The following is a 15,797-nucleotide window of genomic DNA, read 5'->3' as shown; positions in this document are numbered from 1 at the left end:
TAATTACCCAGTACCTACTATATGCCAGGTCCTGTACTTGGTGCTAAATGAATATTCACTATATACTAGGCCCTGCATTACCTGCATTTTCACATGTAACCCTCTCACTATTATTATAAAGTAAGCACCATTATTATCTCTATTTTAAGGATTAAAATTTACTAAGATTAAATAATTTGCCCATGGTCTTCAGTAAGGAAATGTCTTTATAAAAAGTAAACAGTGCCTTTCTGCTGCAGGCACTAAGGGCAGCAGTCATGGCTCTGCAGCAGCCCATGACTATGGGCTTCAAGGTGACCCAGAACGTGAGCAAGGAAGGTGACCCACAGATGCCAGCAGGGCACCTTACCAAGTAAAGCAAGTTAGTGAGGGACAAGCTCTGAGAGGCATGGGGCTTCACTCCTTACATGGAGTGCCCCTGCAGGAGGAGCTGAGCAGTGTTCTGGATACTATGAGGAGAGGAAAGCGGCTGCTAAGGACTAAGCCCCCCTCCTTACTCTGCATAATAAAACCTTTACAGAAAAAAAAAAAAATGTAAGTGGTATAATCTCACTTATAAATTTATCCTAACGAAAATACTTTTTGTTTTAAATATTATAACTCTGCATATGATTTCATTTGAAAGAAGGGATCTATTGTTTAAAAAGTTTGGAAGGGCTTCCCTGGTGGCGCAGTGGTTGAGAGTCCGCCTGCCGATGCAGGGGACACGGGTTCGTGCCCTGGTCCGGGAGGATCCCGCATGCCGCGGAGCGGCTGGGCCCATGAGCCATGGACGCTGAGCCTGCGCGTCCGGAGCCTGTGCTCCGCAGCGGGAGGGGCCACAGCAGTGAGAGGACCGCGTACCGCAAAAAAAAAAAAAAAAATTGGAAAACACAGAGTCCTCCATAGCACCTAACACTGACCATACAGTAAGTGCAGAACTTGGTATCAGATTAGAGGTTGGGGGTCACTTTTGAAGGGTTTTATATATCCTTTTTTTCATTATACTTGCTAAGACACCAGAATAGAGAGCATTTGAAATAATTTAACTGAAGGCCAACCGCTAGGAAAGTAATCACTCAAATAAATAGAAGACAAGGGGAAGAACTTCTAGTACCATATATTGGGTTTTGGCCTGAAGCACGATAAACAAGGTCCAAAGTAGAAGAATGCATGAGTTCTCTTAAGTGTTACTCACAAAGTTGTACTACAATACTGGTTACCTACTTTCAGAGCATAAAATCTCTGCGGTGTAAGATCAAATTAATTAAAAGTTTCATTTACTATCTTCCCAGCAGGGATTCCTTTATCTTTGATTGCTAAATAGATTTTCCAAGGCCCACAGCAAAAAACCCAAGTGCCAAGCAGTGCTATTATTACAGAGATTTAAAAATAAGCTTTGTGGGCTTCCCTGGTGGCGCAGTGGTTGAGAGTCCGCCTGCCGATGCAGGGGATACGGGTTCGTGCCCCGGTCCGGGAAGATCCCACATGCCGTGGAGCGGCTAGGCCCGTGAGCCATAGCCGCTGAGCCTGCGCGTCAGGAGCCTGTGCTCCGCAACGGGAGAGGTCGCAACAGTGAGAGGCCCGCGTACCGCAAAATAAATAAATAAATAATAAAAATAAGCTTTGTAAATAAATAAGACCCTAGCGATGTTCTTAAAAGCAGCAATCTCCCCTAGGGCCAACGTATAAGGAAAGGAGAACCTTGAAAAAACTGGACCATACAATTTTTTCTTTAGAAGAATATTAATTTTAACAGGTAGTCTACTGCTTTGGAAAATATTTGTACAAGAAAACCAAATCAAGCAACCATTAAAAAAAATCTACCTTTTCCCATTTTACTGTATATTTTTATTCTAGCTATAATTTTGGTGATATAAATCAGAGACTAAAAAAAATAGCACTCTAAATAATCAATCATAGCAGGATTAACCACATGCAGTATTTCTAATGTAAACAGTTACCTGAGAATTCTGTCAGAAGTCTTGCTAGGACATCCTTGTTTACCAGTTCAGTCTTGCTAAGGCTGGAAGTGACATCTACCCTAGCAGCTTCTTTGGTAATAGTGGGCTTCCTGGAAATCCCGAGATCAGATCCAGTCTTGACATCTCTGTGTTCTAGGACATCATAGGATCTCTGTGGCCAAGATTCTGGAGCAAATGTTAAAGTCTGCTTGAGTATTTCTTCGGGAGATTCTATTTCATCCTGTACAGAAGCTGACTTCTCAAGCTTCCTTTCATTCAGTTCTTTCAGTGCTTTGATTGTGAGCTGTTCCTGGTCTAAGTCAAGAGATGCTACTGGAGTACCCTGCGTAGGGAAAACGTCCAGAAGCTCACTCCCATCTGTTTCCTTGCTTTGTTCATTGTATTTGCCTTCTATGTTTTTAATTTCAGAACCACCTGACTCACTTTCATGTAAAACATCTACAGGAAGAGCTGTTTTGAAGTCCTTAGTTTTCTCTGATGTTGCTTCGAAGGTATTTCCTTCACCTTTACCTACTATTCCTTTCTCTCTGGTTTCTGTAAAGGCTGCTATCAGGTCCTCTGGGGAAGAATCATCTATATCTTTAACACTTTTTTCATGCAATGACTCCAAATAGGCAGAGGTGGTCACATTTCGTGAGAATTCTGTCTTACCATTATAAACCTTTGGAGGTGCTTCTGAAGGAAGTTTGGGGTTCTCAGCTGCAACAAGCTTTTCAGGAGCAACTACACTCATACTATCTGACTGCTTCACATCTTCTGACGTGACATTCATATTAGGTACTTGTGAACATGCTGCCTCACCAGCTGGACTCCTTCCAAGAATATCAGGCTGAACTTGTCGTGGCCCAGAGTCACTGATGGATCCGTCAAAGTTTCCAGATGTTTTGTCTTCCCTGTTACAATGAAGAATCTCTTTGATTGCTCTTTCATCTGTTTTTACAACAGCACTTGGGATGGAAACAGGTTTTTCAGCCTGAATTTTGTTGCTCTCAAATGAAGTATCTGCTGTGATGTCCTCTATCACCGTGTCATCAGACTCACCAGAACTGTCAGCCTCTGTCACTTCTCCCAACACAGAGGTCTGCCAGTTCATTTCACCCTTCAGGTGGCCCTCAGGTAAACCCACTTTCACGGTGGCCACTCCAGAACCAAGAGAGACACCTTTCTCAAATGGAGATCCAGGTAACTCTGAAAGCGTGTCATCTCCTTTTTGCACACTGCCTTGCACACCTTTGATATTGATTTCTTGTGTGGAGTTGAGACAGTCTGGCATAGCGTTTTCCTGTGGGAGAGATGTTTCTGCCCAGTCACCTGTTGATTTAGGGATAGTAGTGCTCCCACTGATAGAACATACAGGAATTTTCTGATGAGCGTTACTTTTAAGATTTACAACTGGAACTTCTGAGATATATTCACCCATGTCGGGTCCTGTAGCTTTTGTGATGTGGTCAGATTTATCACTCTGCTGTTTTACTTGGGGAATCAAATCCCAAGTCAATATTTCATTAGTAAAGTTATGCATATCATTTACACATCTAGATACCTCCTCCAATGCTGCAGTTGTGTGTGAAAACTGCCTAGTGAGCAACGCAGAGGCTGGGGAACGCCCTGTTTCTTTATTTCTCAGTGGAAATACTTTGTCATTAGACTCAGAAATGTCTGCAGGTGATTCTCTATCAATGTGCACTGCCCAGCTACCAAAATCATTTACGTTTTCCTTATATGCGTCTTTAAATTCTCTGTCAAATGCTGCTTTGTCAATAATTACTTCAAATGGTGATTCAGGGGAATCCTTTTCCGTAATACCAACTCCTGAAACTTCAGAGGGGGACAAGGAATAGGTACAAATACCTTCTGCTTTATGCTGCTCGGTGGGTGGCTTCTGGGCTGTTAGCAGAGTGAATTTGTCACCTGCATCCAAGGCAGTTCTATCGTCCCTACTTGGTACCTCATTTGGGTTCTTGGACTCTTGATCTTTATTTATCTGCTCTTGCGTGTGACCAACTTCCTTTGAGAGAAAAGCAGGATGATCTGGGAAACTGTCTGGAATGGAAGGACGGTTACAGTGAACTCCTTCTGCAACAGAAACTGGGGAGTCTGCTATGTCTTTACTGGTCCCCTGAGGCTTTTCCATCTTTTTCACATCTAGAGGAGCCGAGCAGTCTTTTCTTTCTTTGGCTAAAACAGGCTGGCTGCCTAACACTTTGCTTTTTTCTCCATGTAGTATTGTAAGGTCAGTGTTATATATTTCAGAAGATGAACAAAAGAAGGAAGTCATAATTTCTGAAGGTGGCTCATCAGAGCAAAGAGAGCTCAATCCCTCTATGGTCAGCATTTGAAAGAAAAAAAATTGTTTACCCGGTACAATTACACATTAGCTAGTCAGGCCAAGCAGCATGCTTTTTATTCTAAAATTCGTATATATACACACATAAATATGTAACAAAACAATGAGCAACGGTTATCCTGTAAGACATGCATAAAATTGTCAGCAGTGAAACAGAAAAGGCTTATCATGCTACAAATTGCAAAAGACAAAAAATTTTCACGACAAAATACTCTTCAATTTACTTTTTCCCTTTAATGGTAAAGCATGGATAATAAGATGGATAATCTGGGGAAGTGCTTTTCCTTTGGTATTTGGTATAGCTATTCAACAGAAACAATGTAATCCATATAAAACAAACAACTTGATATTATGAAGTACTAATATGCTCTCATCTGTAGGGGGAACAATTCAGGACACACACCTTCTATACAACCACTGTTAGAGTCTGACAGTCTGAAAAGGAAAAAAAGAAGTGACCAGAGTTCCCCCCCACCCCCAGAGATATAGCGGATCCCTCCTAAGCCTAAAAATCAGACTAGAAGTAGTCTATTCCACCCATAGGGAAGATGGGCCCCAGGAACAGATGGCCTCAATGTCTTAAACTAAAGGGCACTGAAAAGGTTGGTCTGTTCCAAAAGCTCTTGCACCACCCTGCCAATTCAAACAAAACTGAACTGTGTAAATTGGTTTCCTTTATTAAGAAGAGTAATCTTCAGAAATCCTTTTAAAACAGAAAATATCCCCCTAAAAGTAATACATTAATTAAGTCTTAACAGTTTTTAATATCACAGTAGCCACTGATTTACCACATTGTTTTCCAACTAACCAATCTAGGAAGTTTTTACTGGGGAAAAGTTCAAAACAACTGTCCCAAGGGCAGGCACTATCTTTCTTACACACTGTTGTATCTCTGGAGTTGGAACAAAGTAGGTCTTAAATAAATAGTTCCAAATGAATGAATCAAACATTCAGCTTGGTCAGATGAGACCTAAGTAGGCTCAGGACAGCAATGCCTTCCTTGAGTGTGAATGAATAACTGGGAAGATGTGAAAGAGAAAAAGCTTTGGGATTACTTTTACTCAGCTTGCGTTCTTTTTCACTGATAAGCTGAATAACAGCCAGACAAAAGCAAAATTATGATTTATTCAAAACCATTTTATAAAGATGAAAAGAAATAATATCTTACTGCAAGAAATAAAATTCCACTATTATAAAAATGTTTCCAAATGCCAGATAAAGTTCCATTTTAATACATCACTGGAATCTGATGTAACAGGATCTCTGACCTTTAGAACAGTGCAACTGTAATCATCGGGGTGGGGGGGCCAGGGAAAGTCTTTGTAAATTGAGGAAAAATACAGTTTGGTGGCATAAACTGTACCAGTGGGACAGAAGCAAGCTGTAATTCATATTTAGTTCTAATGCGGTAAACACGGCTTGCATCTATCACTGTACAGTACGGATACTCAGCAAGACTGGATTAAGGATAAATGAAGCTCACCACTGTAGGTTAAAATGCTTTAAAAAACCTGAAATTTAAAGAACTATAGCCTACATTTAAATCAGAAATATTTCACAGGGCTCCACTGGTGGCACAGGGGTTAAGAATCCGCCTGCCAATGCAGGGGACACGGGTTTGAGCTCTGGTCCAGGAAGGTCCCACATGCCGCGGAGCAACTAAGCCCGTGCACCACAACTACTGAGCCTGCGCTCTAGAGCCCGCGAGCCACAACTACTGAAGCCATGTGCCACAACTGCTGAAGCCCGCGCACCTAGAGCCCGTGCTCCACAAGAAGAAGCGGCCGCAATGAGACGCCTGCGCACCACAACAGAGTAGCTCCCGCTCAAGGCAACCAGAGAAAGCCCGTGCACAGCAACGAGGACCCAGCGCAGCCAAAAATAAATAAATAAATAAATTTATTTTAAAAAAAGGAAAAAAGAAATATTCCACAATCTGAGTTATGTATTATTACTGAATTTACTGATGACTGTTCCTACCAGGAAACATTCAATGGACTAAATCTGGAATAAGGTAAAACTGGGACCGCCCCCCTTCCCTTCAAACAGGAATGGAGGACTTCCTTGGTGGCGCAATGATTAAGAATCTGCCTGCCAGTGCAGGGGACACGGGTTCGAGCCCTGGTCCGGAAAGATCCCACATGCCGCAGAGCAACTAAGCCCGTGCACCACAACTGCTGAGTCTGTGCTCTAGAGCCCGCGAGCCACAACTACTGAGCCTGCGTGCCACAATACTGAAGGCTGCACGCCTAGAACCCGTGCTCCGCAACAAGAGAAGCCACCACAATGAGAAGCCTGTGGACCACAACTAAGAGTAGCCCCGGCTCACTGCAACTAGAGAAAGCCTGCGTGTAGCAACAAAGACCCAACGTGGCCAAAAATAAATAATTTAAAAAACAAACAAACAAACAGGAGTGGAACCTTGAGGTGAACAAAACTGACTCCACCTCAGAGGGAAAGCTCAGCTTATATGTTTTATAGACTGAGATTTCAGAAGATTTAGACCTGTCATTTTACAGAAACAAGTGGACAAAATGAATTAGTAATAATTCATTAGTAATTACTGAGTGCCATTATCACGTGCCTGACACTGTTTTAGAAACTAGATTAAAAGCAGTGAACAACACAGAAAAAATCCTTGCCTTTGTGGAGCTTACAATACAGAGTGGGAGACAGAAAATAAGCAAAATCAATAAGTAAAATGATGATGATGTGGAGGTGGGTTGGATGAAACGAAAAAGAAAGCAACCTACATTGAATGCTAATGAAAGAATGCACACAGTACTACAAACAAAAAAAGCACGGTAGGGAGTTCCCTGGCGGTCCAGTGGTTAGGACTTGGTGCTTTCACTGCCGCGGGCCCTAGCCAGGCAACTAAGATCCCGCAAGCCACACAGTGCGGCCAAAAAAAAAAAAAAAGCATGGTAGAAATGTTTTGCTTTGTCAGGACACAAACCTTTCAGTTTTCTAAGCCTTGTTTCTTTTCTAATTTCCTTGAACTCTTTTTTTTTTAAAGATTTTTTTGATGTGGACCATTTAAAAAATCTTTATTGAATTTGCTACAATATTGCTTCTGTTTTATGTTTTGGTTTTTTGGCTGAGAGGTATGTGGGATCTTAGCTCCCCGACAAGGGATTGAACCCGCACCCCCTGCATTGAAAGGTGAAATCTTAACCAATGGACTGCCAGGGAAGTCCCTCCTTGAACTCTTAATACTCCAAAAGTTTCGAGTTAGGTATATAATAATCTGAGGTAAAGCTAGAAGATTAGGTTAGAAATCGTATTCTCAGAATAACAACAAGTTCTGTACTGAATGCCATGACAGCTTGACAGACTTCAAGCATTTTACTGAAGATCTGTCAATATGATATAACTATTATATATACAAAAGAACTTTAATCATGTTCCCTAACAATAATTTTGTGACTTAATACTTGGATTGGATAGTGTTTTCAGGGCACAGGTTTAGGGGGTAAACAGAGTATGATGTTGCATTCATTCCTCCTCAGTGATTGTGAGATGCAGATATTAGCTCTCATGATTGTCAATCAAGGTTTCCCACACGTAGCAAAATAAGTTAGCATCCTCATCTTTGTTTTAATTTTAATAATTATCTTGTTTAGAATTTCAGCAAATGGAAAGAAGTTTATTTGGCTACTTGAAACCCTCACAAACTTGAACAGAGCTGACTTGTACCAAGACAATGAAAAAACCGGTCTGGAAGTAAAGAACTTATAATGGCATGAAAACATTAAACAAAACAAAGACCAGAATCTAATAAGCCTTTAGAAACTAAGCTCCCATAAGTAAAGACTCTTCCAATTAGTCAGTATGACACAATAGTCATTAGTGTTGTCAAAGTCTGTACCTGGCAAAACAGCAGAAAACTCCAGGGAGTTTGAAGGGTGTTAGGTTTTAAAAATACTGTACCCTGGAAAACTGCCTGATGGAATAACTCTGGATTATCTTACATCTCAGAAAATGTCCACTACCTTTCCTTTTTCAAAAGATCCAGCCCTTCACATGCACTACAAGATATTTTCAACATTACTCAAAACAAATGTCTGTCAAAAATCTCCTTATTATATTTTCTAGATTAGTTATTTGCTATAATGCAATTTAATGTGCACATTCATTTTCAAAAAGTCTAATTACTCAAAAATATAGCATTATTCTAATTATTAACAAGCAAGAGTTACACATCTAATAGACTTGTCAAAAAGGGAATCAGTATATGGTAAGAGGTGAAAAATGTCATAATCCCGCAACGATCATGAGAATGTTCCCAAATGTATTCAGTACTGAGCTCCTTGCTTACTCAATTTCTTCTTAAACTCTAAATATTCAGAAGTCTCCATTTAAGTATATTATCTTAAATAAGACTAGGAATTTAAGTTGGCAGTCATATTCTAAATTTCTAGACTACTCCCAAACCAAAAATTCCTATTAAAAAATGCAAAATCCAGTCTTCTCTGGTGGCGCAGTGGTTAAGAATCCACCTGCCAATGCAGGGGACATGGGTTCGAGCGCTGGTCCGGGAAGATCCCACATGCCGCTGAGCAACTAAGCCCGTGCACCACAACTACTGAGCCCGTGCTCTAGAGCCTACAAGCCACAACTACTGAGCCTGCATGCCACAACTACTGAAGCCTGCACGCCTAGAGCCCATGCTCTGCAACAAGAGGAGCCACTGCAACGAGAAGCCCGCGCACCACAACAAAGAGCACCCCCCGCAACTAGAGAAAGCCCACGCACAGCAACGAAGACGCAACGCAGCCAAAAAAAAAAACCAAACAAACAAACCAAAAAGATGCGAAATCCTTTCATCACACTTACTAATCGTGTGGCTTTAATCTCAGTTCCTTAATCTTAAAGTTGCTTACTATCATCTGAAAATTGAAAACTGGGACACTAAAGCACCTAACTTGAGAACCGCTGTGAGGATTAAATGAGTTAATACACGTGAAGTGCTTAGAACAGGATCTGGCACTCAGTAAATCTTCAATAAATGTCCCCAAACACCATATTCTCAAAAAAGTATCTCCTGACATAGAGACTCCAGACCATACGCCTTTTTGTTTGGGGAGAGAAAAAAGGCATAGTGCCAAATCACAACCACCTTCACGTGGTATATAATAAAGGAAATCCTCATTTAGAGTTTTAGATACTTCCCCTCCAACCAGCCATAAGTAAAAGGAATTTTTTTTTTTTTTTGCGATACGCGGGCCTCTCACTGTTGTGGCCTCTCCCGCTGTGGAGCACTGGCTCCGGACATGCAGGCTCAGCGGCCATGGCTCACGGGCCCAGCCGCTCCGCGGCATGTGGGATCTTCCCGGACCGGGGCACGAACCAGTATCCCCTGCATCAGCAAGCAGACTCTCAACCACTGTGCCACCAGGGAAGCCCTAAAAGGAAGTAATTTAAAGAGCTTTTATCTACTTCAAAATTTTGGGTGATGCAACTTCTGAATCATCTAGTACAAAACAAATGCCTATGACATTCCAAGAATTGTGCAAAGTACTATGTGGATAAAGACATTTAATACAAGCCAACATATAAAAAATTCTAAGTCAATGCTGAAAGATAAAAGAACTTTTCCTTAACAAAATGTTTCAGCAAATGATCTTTACCATCATCAAAGTATATTTTAGTTCAATGTACAACTAGCTGAACAATTTAACAACCTAGTAAAACAATAGCCCTTGGCACCATCTCTTATAGTCCTTTGCAAACCTTAGAACAAATACTAGTACTTCATGGGCTCGCTCTCTCTGACTTACTCAGAATTTCCTAAGTACGATGGAGTTTAAGGATCTGCATTACAAGTTTGCCAGTAATGAACCCTGTTTGGGAACGACAGCTTTACAGTGTTTTACTAGTTTTCGAGGGGTAGAAAAGCCGAGCTGTACTTCAGAACTTTAGCCCTGTAAAAATTCCACAGGCGTAGAAACTGGCACTCTTCACTCTCACTCACCACAGATTCTCTTTGTCCAGGAGCACAACTTACAGGTTAGTAGGGCATGGGGCAGGGGTGATCCTTTTGTGCCTGCTTTAAATACTTCCATATACTAATTTTAAAGTACAGTAACTTGAGGGAATTCCCTGGCCGTCCAGTGGTTAAGACTTGGCGCTTTCACTGCCGTGGGCCTGGATTCCATCCCTGGCCGGAGAACTAAAATCCCACAAGCCGAGTGGCGAGCGGTGTGGCAAAAAACAAACAAATAAAAAACGCCCTTCTCTTTACTTTGCTTCTTATTCCCCAAACTGTCTTTTAGAAAAAGGTTTAGTACTTTTTTATTTAAGTGTTTTATAACTTAATAATGAAAACACAATGTGATCTAGAAACAAGTAAGCAATAATGAATGCTATATGAGACTTCTTCCTTAAAAGAGTGAATAACTTAGAATTATGCTATACTAGAGTTACCGTTTGGTTACTATCCCCCCTCAGGAAATTCATCACTTTTAACTCAAAGGATACCTGTCAACAAGGAAAAAGCATACACACCAGTGAAGAAAGGGTGCCAGCCTATAGTAAACCACTAAGTTACTTTTTCACATACAAACTATGCATATTCATACAAGGGAGGCTTGAAATATTCAGGTATAGGTTTTTCTACACTTGAATTTTCTCATGTTCACAAAACAAGAGGGAAAGACAAACTATCGTGCAAAACAGTATCAGCAACTTTCAGCCAAAGCATCAAAATAGGAAGTTAGCCAGCAGACACTTTGCAGCCAAGCTAGATCCTAAACAAAAAGTCTCTTTTGTACAAAGAAAAATGTTTTGCTTTTGTTTAAAAAAAGGCTGTAACTGGCATAGTTTTTCTCCTCAACGCTTGCCCCAAAGTTCAGTGCTTAACTTCCTATTCCAGATGCCTACTGCATTACTCAAACTGAACACAAGTATTCATTACTGCAAATGTACTTCCAATTCTACATGGTGGGTAGATCCTCTGTAACCTTATTTTCACCCAATGTTTTCTAAAGAAAATTGTAGTATTTTCCAGCCTCCACTTTTTATCAAAGATTTCAAAAGTAGAAACCAAATTTCAGTTTGATTTTGTGTCTGATGGAGTACATCCCCCAGATGATACTAAATTACATCACTAATAGCAATAATATGGTTAAAATAGTAATTTCTGCCTCTTCTGCTCTCATGATTTTAACACTAACCTCAAAATGACATCTCTAAAAATACCTGTAAACCCTAAAATACAACTAATATTATCATCTTTACTGTAGGTAGTGGCATGGACGGTGGAGTCCTAGGTGTGTCACTTACTGCGTGACCTTGAGCAAGTTATTTCACCATTTTAAACCCCAGTTTCCTCAATTAGTAAAAGCGGTGGTACCTTTCCTCCATAAAATTGACTGTGAGGATTAAATGAGATGATTCGCATAAAGTACTGAGCACAGTAAAAGCTCAGAAGAAAAAAAAAACTGGCCACATACCACATCTATACCTCTGTTAATATCCTTATTGAACAGTACAGGAAAACATCATTAAAATGTACTCCCCTATTTTGAGATGCTTGGGGATTAAGCTGAAATTAAACTCTGCTTGATGAGAAAAAAGGACTCAATAAGCAAAAGACTGCAAAGCACCTACTCAGGAGTACAACTTATTTAAGAAGGAACTGATTATTCCATTGATATTCTCATCACAAATCTATTCGATAGTTTTCAAAAAGCTTAATTTACTAGCTTAAGTAGCTGTATACTTCAAGGTAGTACAATTCAATAAAGATTACATAATTTCCTTTTGAAAGATTTAACTGCCCTTCCTTCTCAGTCCAAATTAATGACAACTGTGGGAATTCCCTGGTAGTCCAGTGGTTAGGACTCAGCACTTTCACTGCGGTGGGCCTGGGTTCGATCCCTGGTTGGGGAATTTAAGATTCCACAAACTGCAAGGCATGGCCAAAAAAAAAAAAAAAAAAGGCAACTTTTAATACTTGCATCTCCTTAAAGCCCAATAATGATAAGTATATATTTCAGGATTAAAAATGTCATTGTTAAATATGACTTACTTAATTACTGCTACATATTGCTTGATATGGTTTAGATATATAAAAGTAAGGCACAATCCTCCAAGGCTAAATGGCTAAGGGATATGGAAGCCAGAGACAGATTAGTTGGGTTACTGCCAGTGATGGACTCAAGGTGCCTGCTGGTGACAGTCACTCTCAAAGGCCTGCGGTTGGGTGGAGCTGGTCCTAGCTATTCTCTCCAGGGGTTTTAATCCACTTAACCAAGTACACCAACAACTTCCTTTCCTTTAGTTTTATTAAGGCAGACTAGAAGCCACTAGACTTGGCTACCCTAGAACACACCTAATCACTTGCCACGGAGTGCCCTCAAAAAACGGAATAGGCTGATCTCTAGACCTGCCAATGAAGTAGAGCATCAACTGGGTTGCTTTTCCATTATGTTTTTTTGCAGGAGAAAATGCTAGTAATAGAGGCTACACTGGAACACCTTCAGGGATATGACTTTTTTTTTTTTTTTTTTTTTTTGCGGTACGAACGCGGGCCTCTCACTGTTGTAGCCTCTCCCGTTGCGGAGCACAGGCTCCGGACGCGCAGGCTCAGCAGCCATGGCTCACGGGCCTAGCCGCTCCGCGGCACGTGGGATCTTCCCGGACCGGGGCACGAATCTGTGTCCCCTGCATCGGCAGGCGGACTCTCAACCACTGCGCCACCAGGGAAGCCCCCAGGGATATGACATTTTTAAATGCTTCTTTACAATACAATACCCTTTTAACAATAACACTATGCTGAATCTGCACTGGTCAAAAAACTATAAGAAAAAGGAAGAATGACAGCCTACTTAAACATTTTTAATTACAAAAATCCTCTTTATTTACCTCCATTTTACCTGAGCGTATATGTAATTTCTCCTAACAGGGATTAAAGTAATTTTTTAAACTATGACACTTATCTTTCTCAACATTCTATACATTAGGTATGTTGTGCTTAGGTTGTATTGTTACACTATTTAGGATATTAATTATTCCCTTTCTGTATGAAAAAAGTGACTATGAAGAATGTATTTTAGAAGATCTGAAATACAACAGAGAAAATACAATTATTTGTTCTATTTATACTATGATATTTTTACTGATTTATCTTCCAGAGTAAAATAAATGTAATACCTATTTGCCTAAACTATTGAATTTCTCATGAGGAAAAAAAAGAACCCTTAGAAATATAAATCTGGTTGGGTTCCAGATGTCAAGGATCAATTTGTATGTTTGAGTTACTTTCTAACATTCACAAAATATCTTTTAATGTAAACAATTTTTTAAAATTTCAAAGGCCATGATTTGACCCAGAAGATATCCAAAATCACACAATGAGGCACATTATAAAAATGCTGGGGACTCTGAATGTTATCAGTCTGAATTAAAAGCAACAAATTATCTATCATGTTTCCTAAGAAGCAGAAACTCTGAAAAACATTTACTATGTTCATTTTGTCCCATTATGGTTTTATTTTATTTTATTTATTTATTTATGGCTGTGTTGGGTCTTCGTTACTGTGCACGGGCTTTCTCTAGTTGCAGTGAGTGGGGGCCACTCTTCATCGCGGTGCGCAGGCCTCTCGCTGTCGCAGCCTCTCTTGCTGTGGAGCACAAGCTCCAGACGCACAGGCTCAGTAGTTGTGGCTCACGGGCCTAGTTGCTCCGCAGCATGTGGGATCCTCCCAGACCAGGGCTCGAACCCGTGTCCCCTGCATTGGCAGGCAGATTCTCAACCACTGCGCCACCAGGGAAGCCCCCATTATGTTTTTATTCCTATAAGGTCAAAGTCTTCCTAACAAACTGGCACCCAGACTTTGCATTCCAGCTAGGACAATAAACTCTTTGCACAAGGCTTCTTAGACCTATCTACTGAGTTTAATTACCTTTTTTCAAATAATGCTTTTCCGTTGACCTAGGAGCACAACATCACAAATGAAACAGCACTTTATTATTAGTGCGAATCAAAGAAGCACACTCTCTCTTCCAGGTTCCTGGCAGTGCTTCCCCTACAAACACATAGTTAACAACTCTGATTGCCTTCCTCACTGGTTGACATTAAAAACAAACAAACAACACCCCCCCCAAAACACCACAACTTAATCTCTAGGAAAATAAGCCCTGCTTGGCAAAAATTCAACCGACATGTTCAGTGTTCCTAGGCAATCTGGAATTGGCCTACCTCTTGGGACGAATCTCAGGTAAGTTCACATTAAAGTATTCTAGCTAGGACACTGTTATTAGTTCAGTGGAAGCACACTTTAAAAGTTTTTCCAAAATCTACTACCTATCCAAACCAGTTACATAACTGCAAATCTATAGGTCAAATGCATTCTGGAGGTGGTGTGTTTTCTGACCCACAATTCTATCTACTCCAAGTTCTGTGGGCAAGTTTTTAATTTTTAAGAAATACTCAAAACTACACCTAAAGCTCATGCTATGTTAAAGAGTCCACCTAGCCTCATTCTATTTTATTAAGCTTTACGGGAAATCCATTAGAAACTGCTAGATAGAAAGCACTGGCTTGGATTTGGTTTTTATTTTAGGGGATTTGGGGACAAAAGAAAACCTGTGCCTCGTATCCCCAGTTACAGCCTCTTTCTCAACATTTTTCTTTTATTAATGCACACACAAAAAATGACAGACTTGCCTTGTGAGGTCGAAAATAGAGATACAGGCTGAGAGGAAGAAACAAAGGAATCTGAAAGAAAATATACAGCGTGAGAATTTGACAACCTCACACAGGAATTTGAACTTTCCTTTTTTTTTTTTTGGCCAAGCATCTTAATTTCACTGGGTTTAAGCAAGATGAGAAAACCCAAATCTGTATTTCCAATTACTGTTTTCACTCACCTGGCAGCAAAACCTTATTTCATTTTCAAGATGCATTTCTAAAAGTTAATCAATTCAATTTTTTGGTCAAATATTCTTTCTCACCTGCAAAGGAAGAAAAGAGGAACCCCTAGCATTTTTAAACAAGTATAACCTCAAGAAAGATAATGCTCGCCAGCAACTTCATGTGGGAAAGGAAAAACAGGGATCTGAGTGCTAACTGATTTTGCTTGTAACCATTTTCAACTTCATTTTGAGGAGTCAGTCACGAATATGAGTACTAAACATTATAGTTGGCAAATATGTAAAATTGACCCTGAATACTTTTTTTTTTTTTGCGGTACGCGGGCCTCTCACTGTTGTGGCCTCTCCCGTTGCGGAGCACAGGCTCCAGATGCTGCAGGCTCAGCAGCCATGGCTCACGGGCCCAGCCGCTCTGCGGCATGTGGGATCTTCCCAGACCGGGGCACGAACCCCTGTCCCCTGCATCAGCAGGCGGACTCTCAACCACTGCACCACCAGGAAACAGGACCAACATGAGAAATCTTCCATCTCTAAAATTATATTTCTCTAAATTTGGCAACACATATCAAAATTTTAAATGCATAAACTATCTCCACCACCTCCTGCAC

The 15,797-nt window shown here is 40.6% G+C and overlaps 1 protein-coding gene across 2 annotated transcripts in view; it reads right to left on the bottom strand.

Annotated features, from left to right (window-relative positions):
• Positions 1-15,797, bottom strand: part of RTN3 (reticulon 3) — a 62,198-nt gene that overhangs the window by 31,667 nt on the left and 14,734 nt on the right. The window contains exons 2-3 of one of the 2 annotated variants that reach the window (XM_060019096.1): positions 14,984-15,034; positions 1,944-4,286 (exon numbers count right to left, since the gene is read on the bottom strand). The exons of the other annotated variant lie outside the window; for it this stretch is intronic. Of the exons in view, the coding sequence (XP_059875079.1) occupies positions 1,944-4,286; positions 14,984-15,034 (2,394 nt within the window). The remainder of the gene's footprint in view (positions 1-1,943; positions 4,287-14,983; positions 15,035-15,797) is intronic. 2 annotated transcript variants of the gene reach the window in all.

Source organism: Delphinus delphis, chromosome 8 (genome assembly GCF_949987515.2).
Source record: "Delphinus delphis chromosome 8, mDelDel1.2, whole genome shotgun sequence".
In the NCBI taxonomy this organism is placed as follows: domain Eukaryota; kingdom Metazoa; phylum Chordata; class Mammalia; order Artiodactyla; family Delphinidae; genus Delphinus; species Delphinus delphis.
The sequence above is the reverse complement of the archived record's forward strand: the minus strand, read 5'-3'. Positions and strand labels throughout refer to the sequence as shown.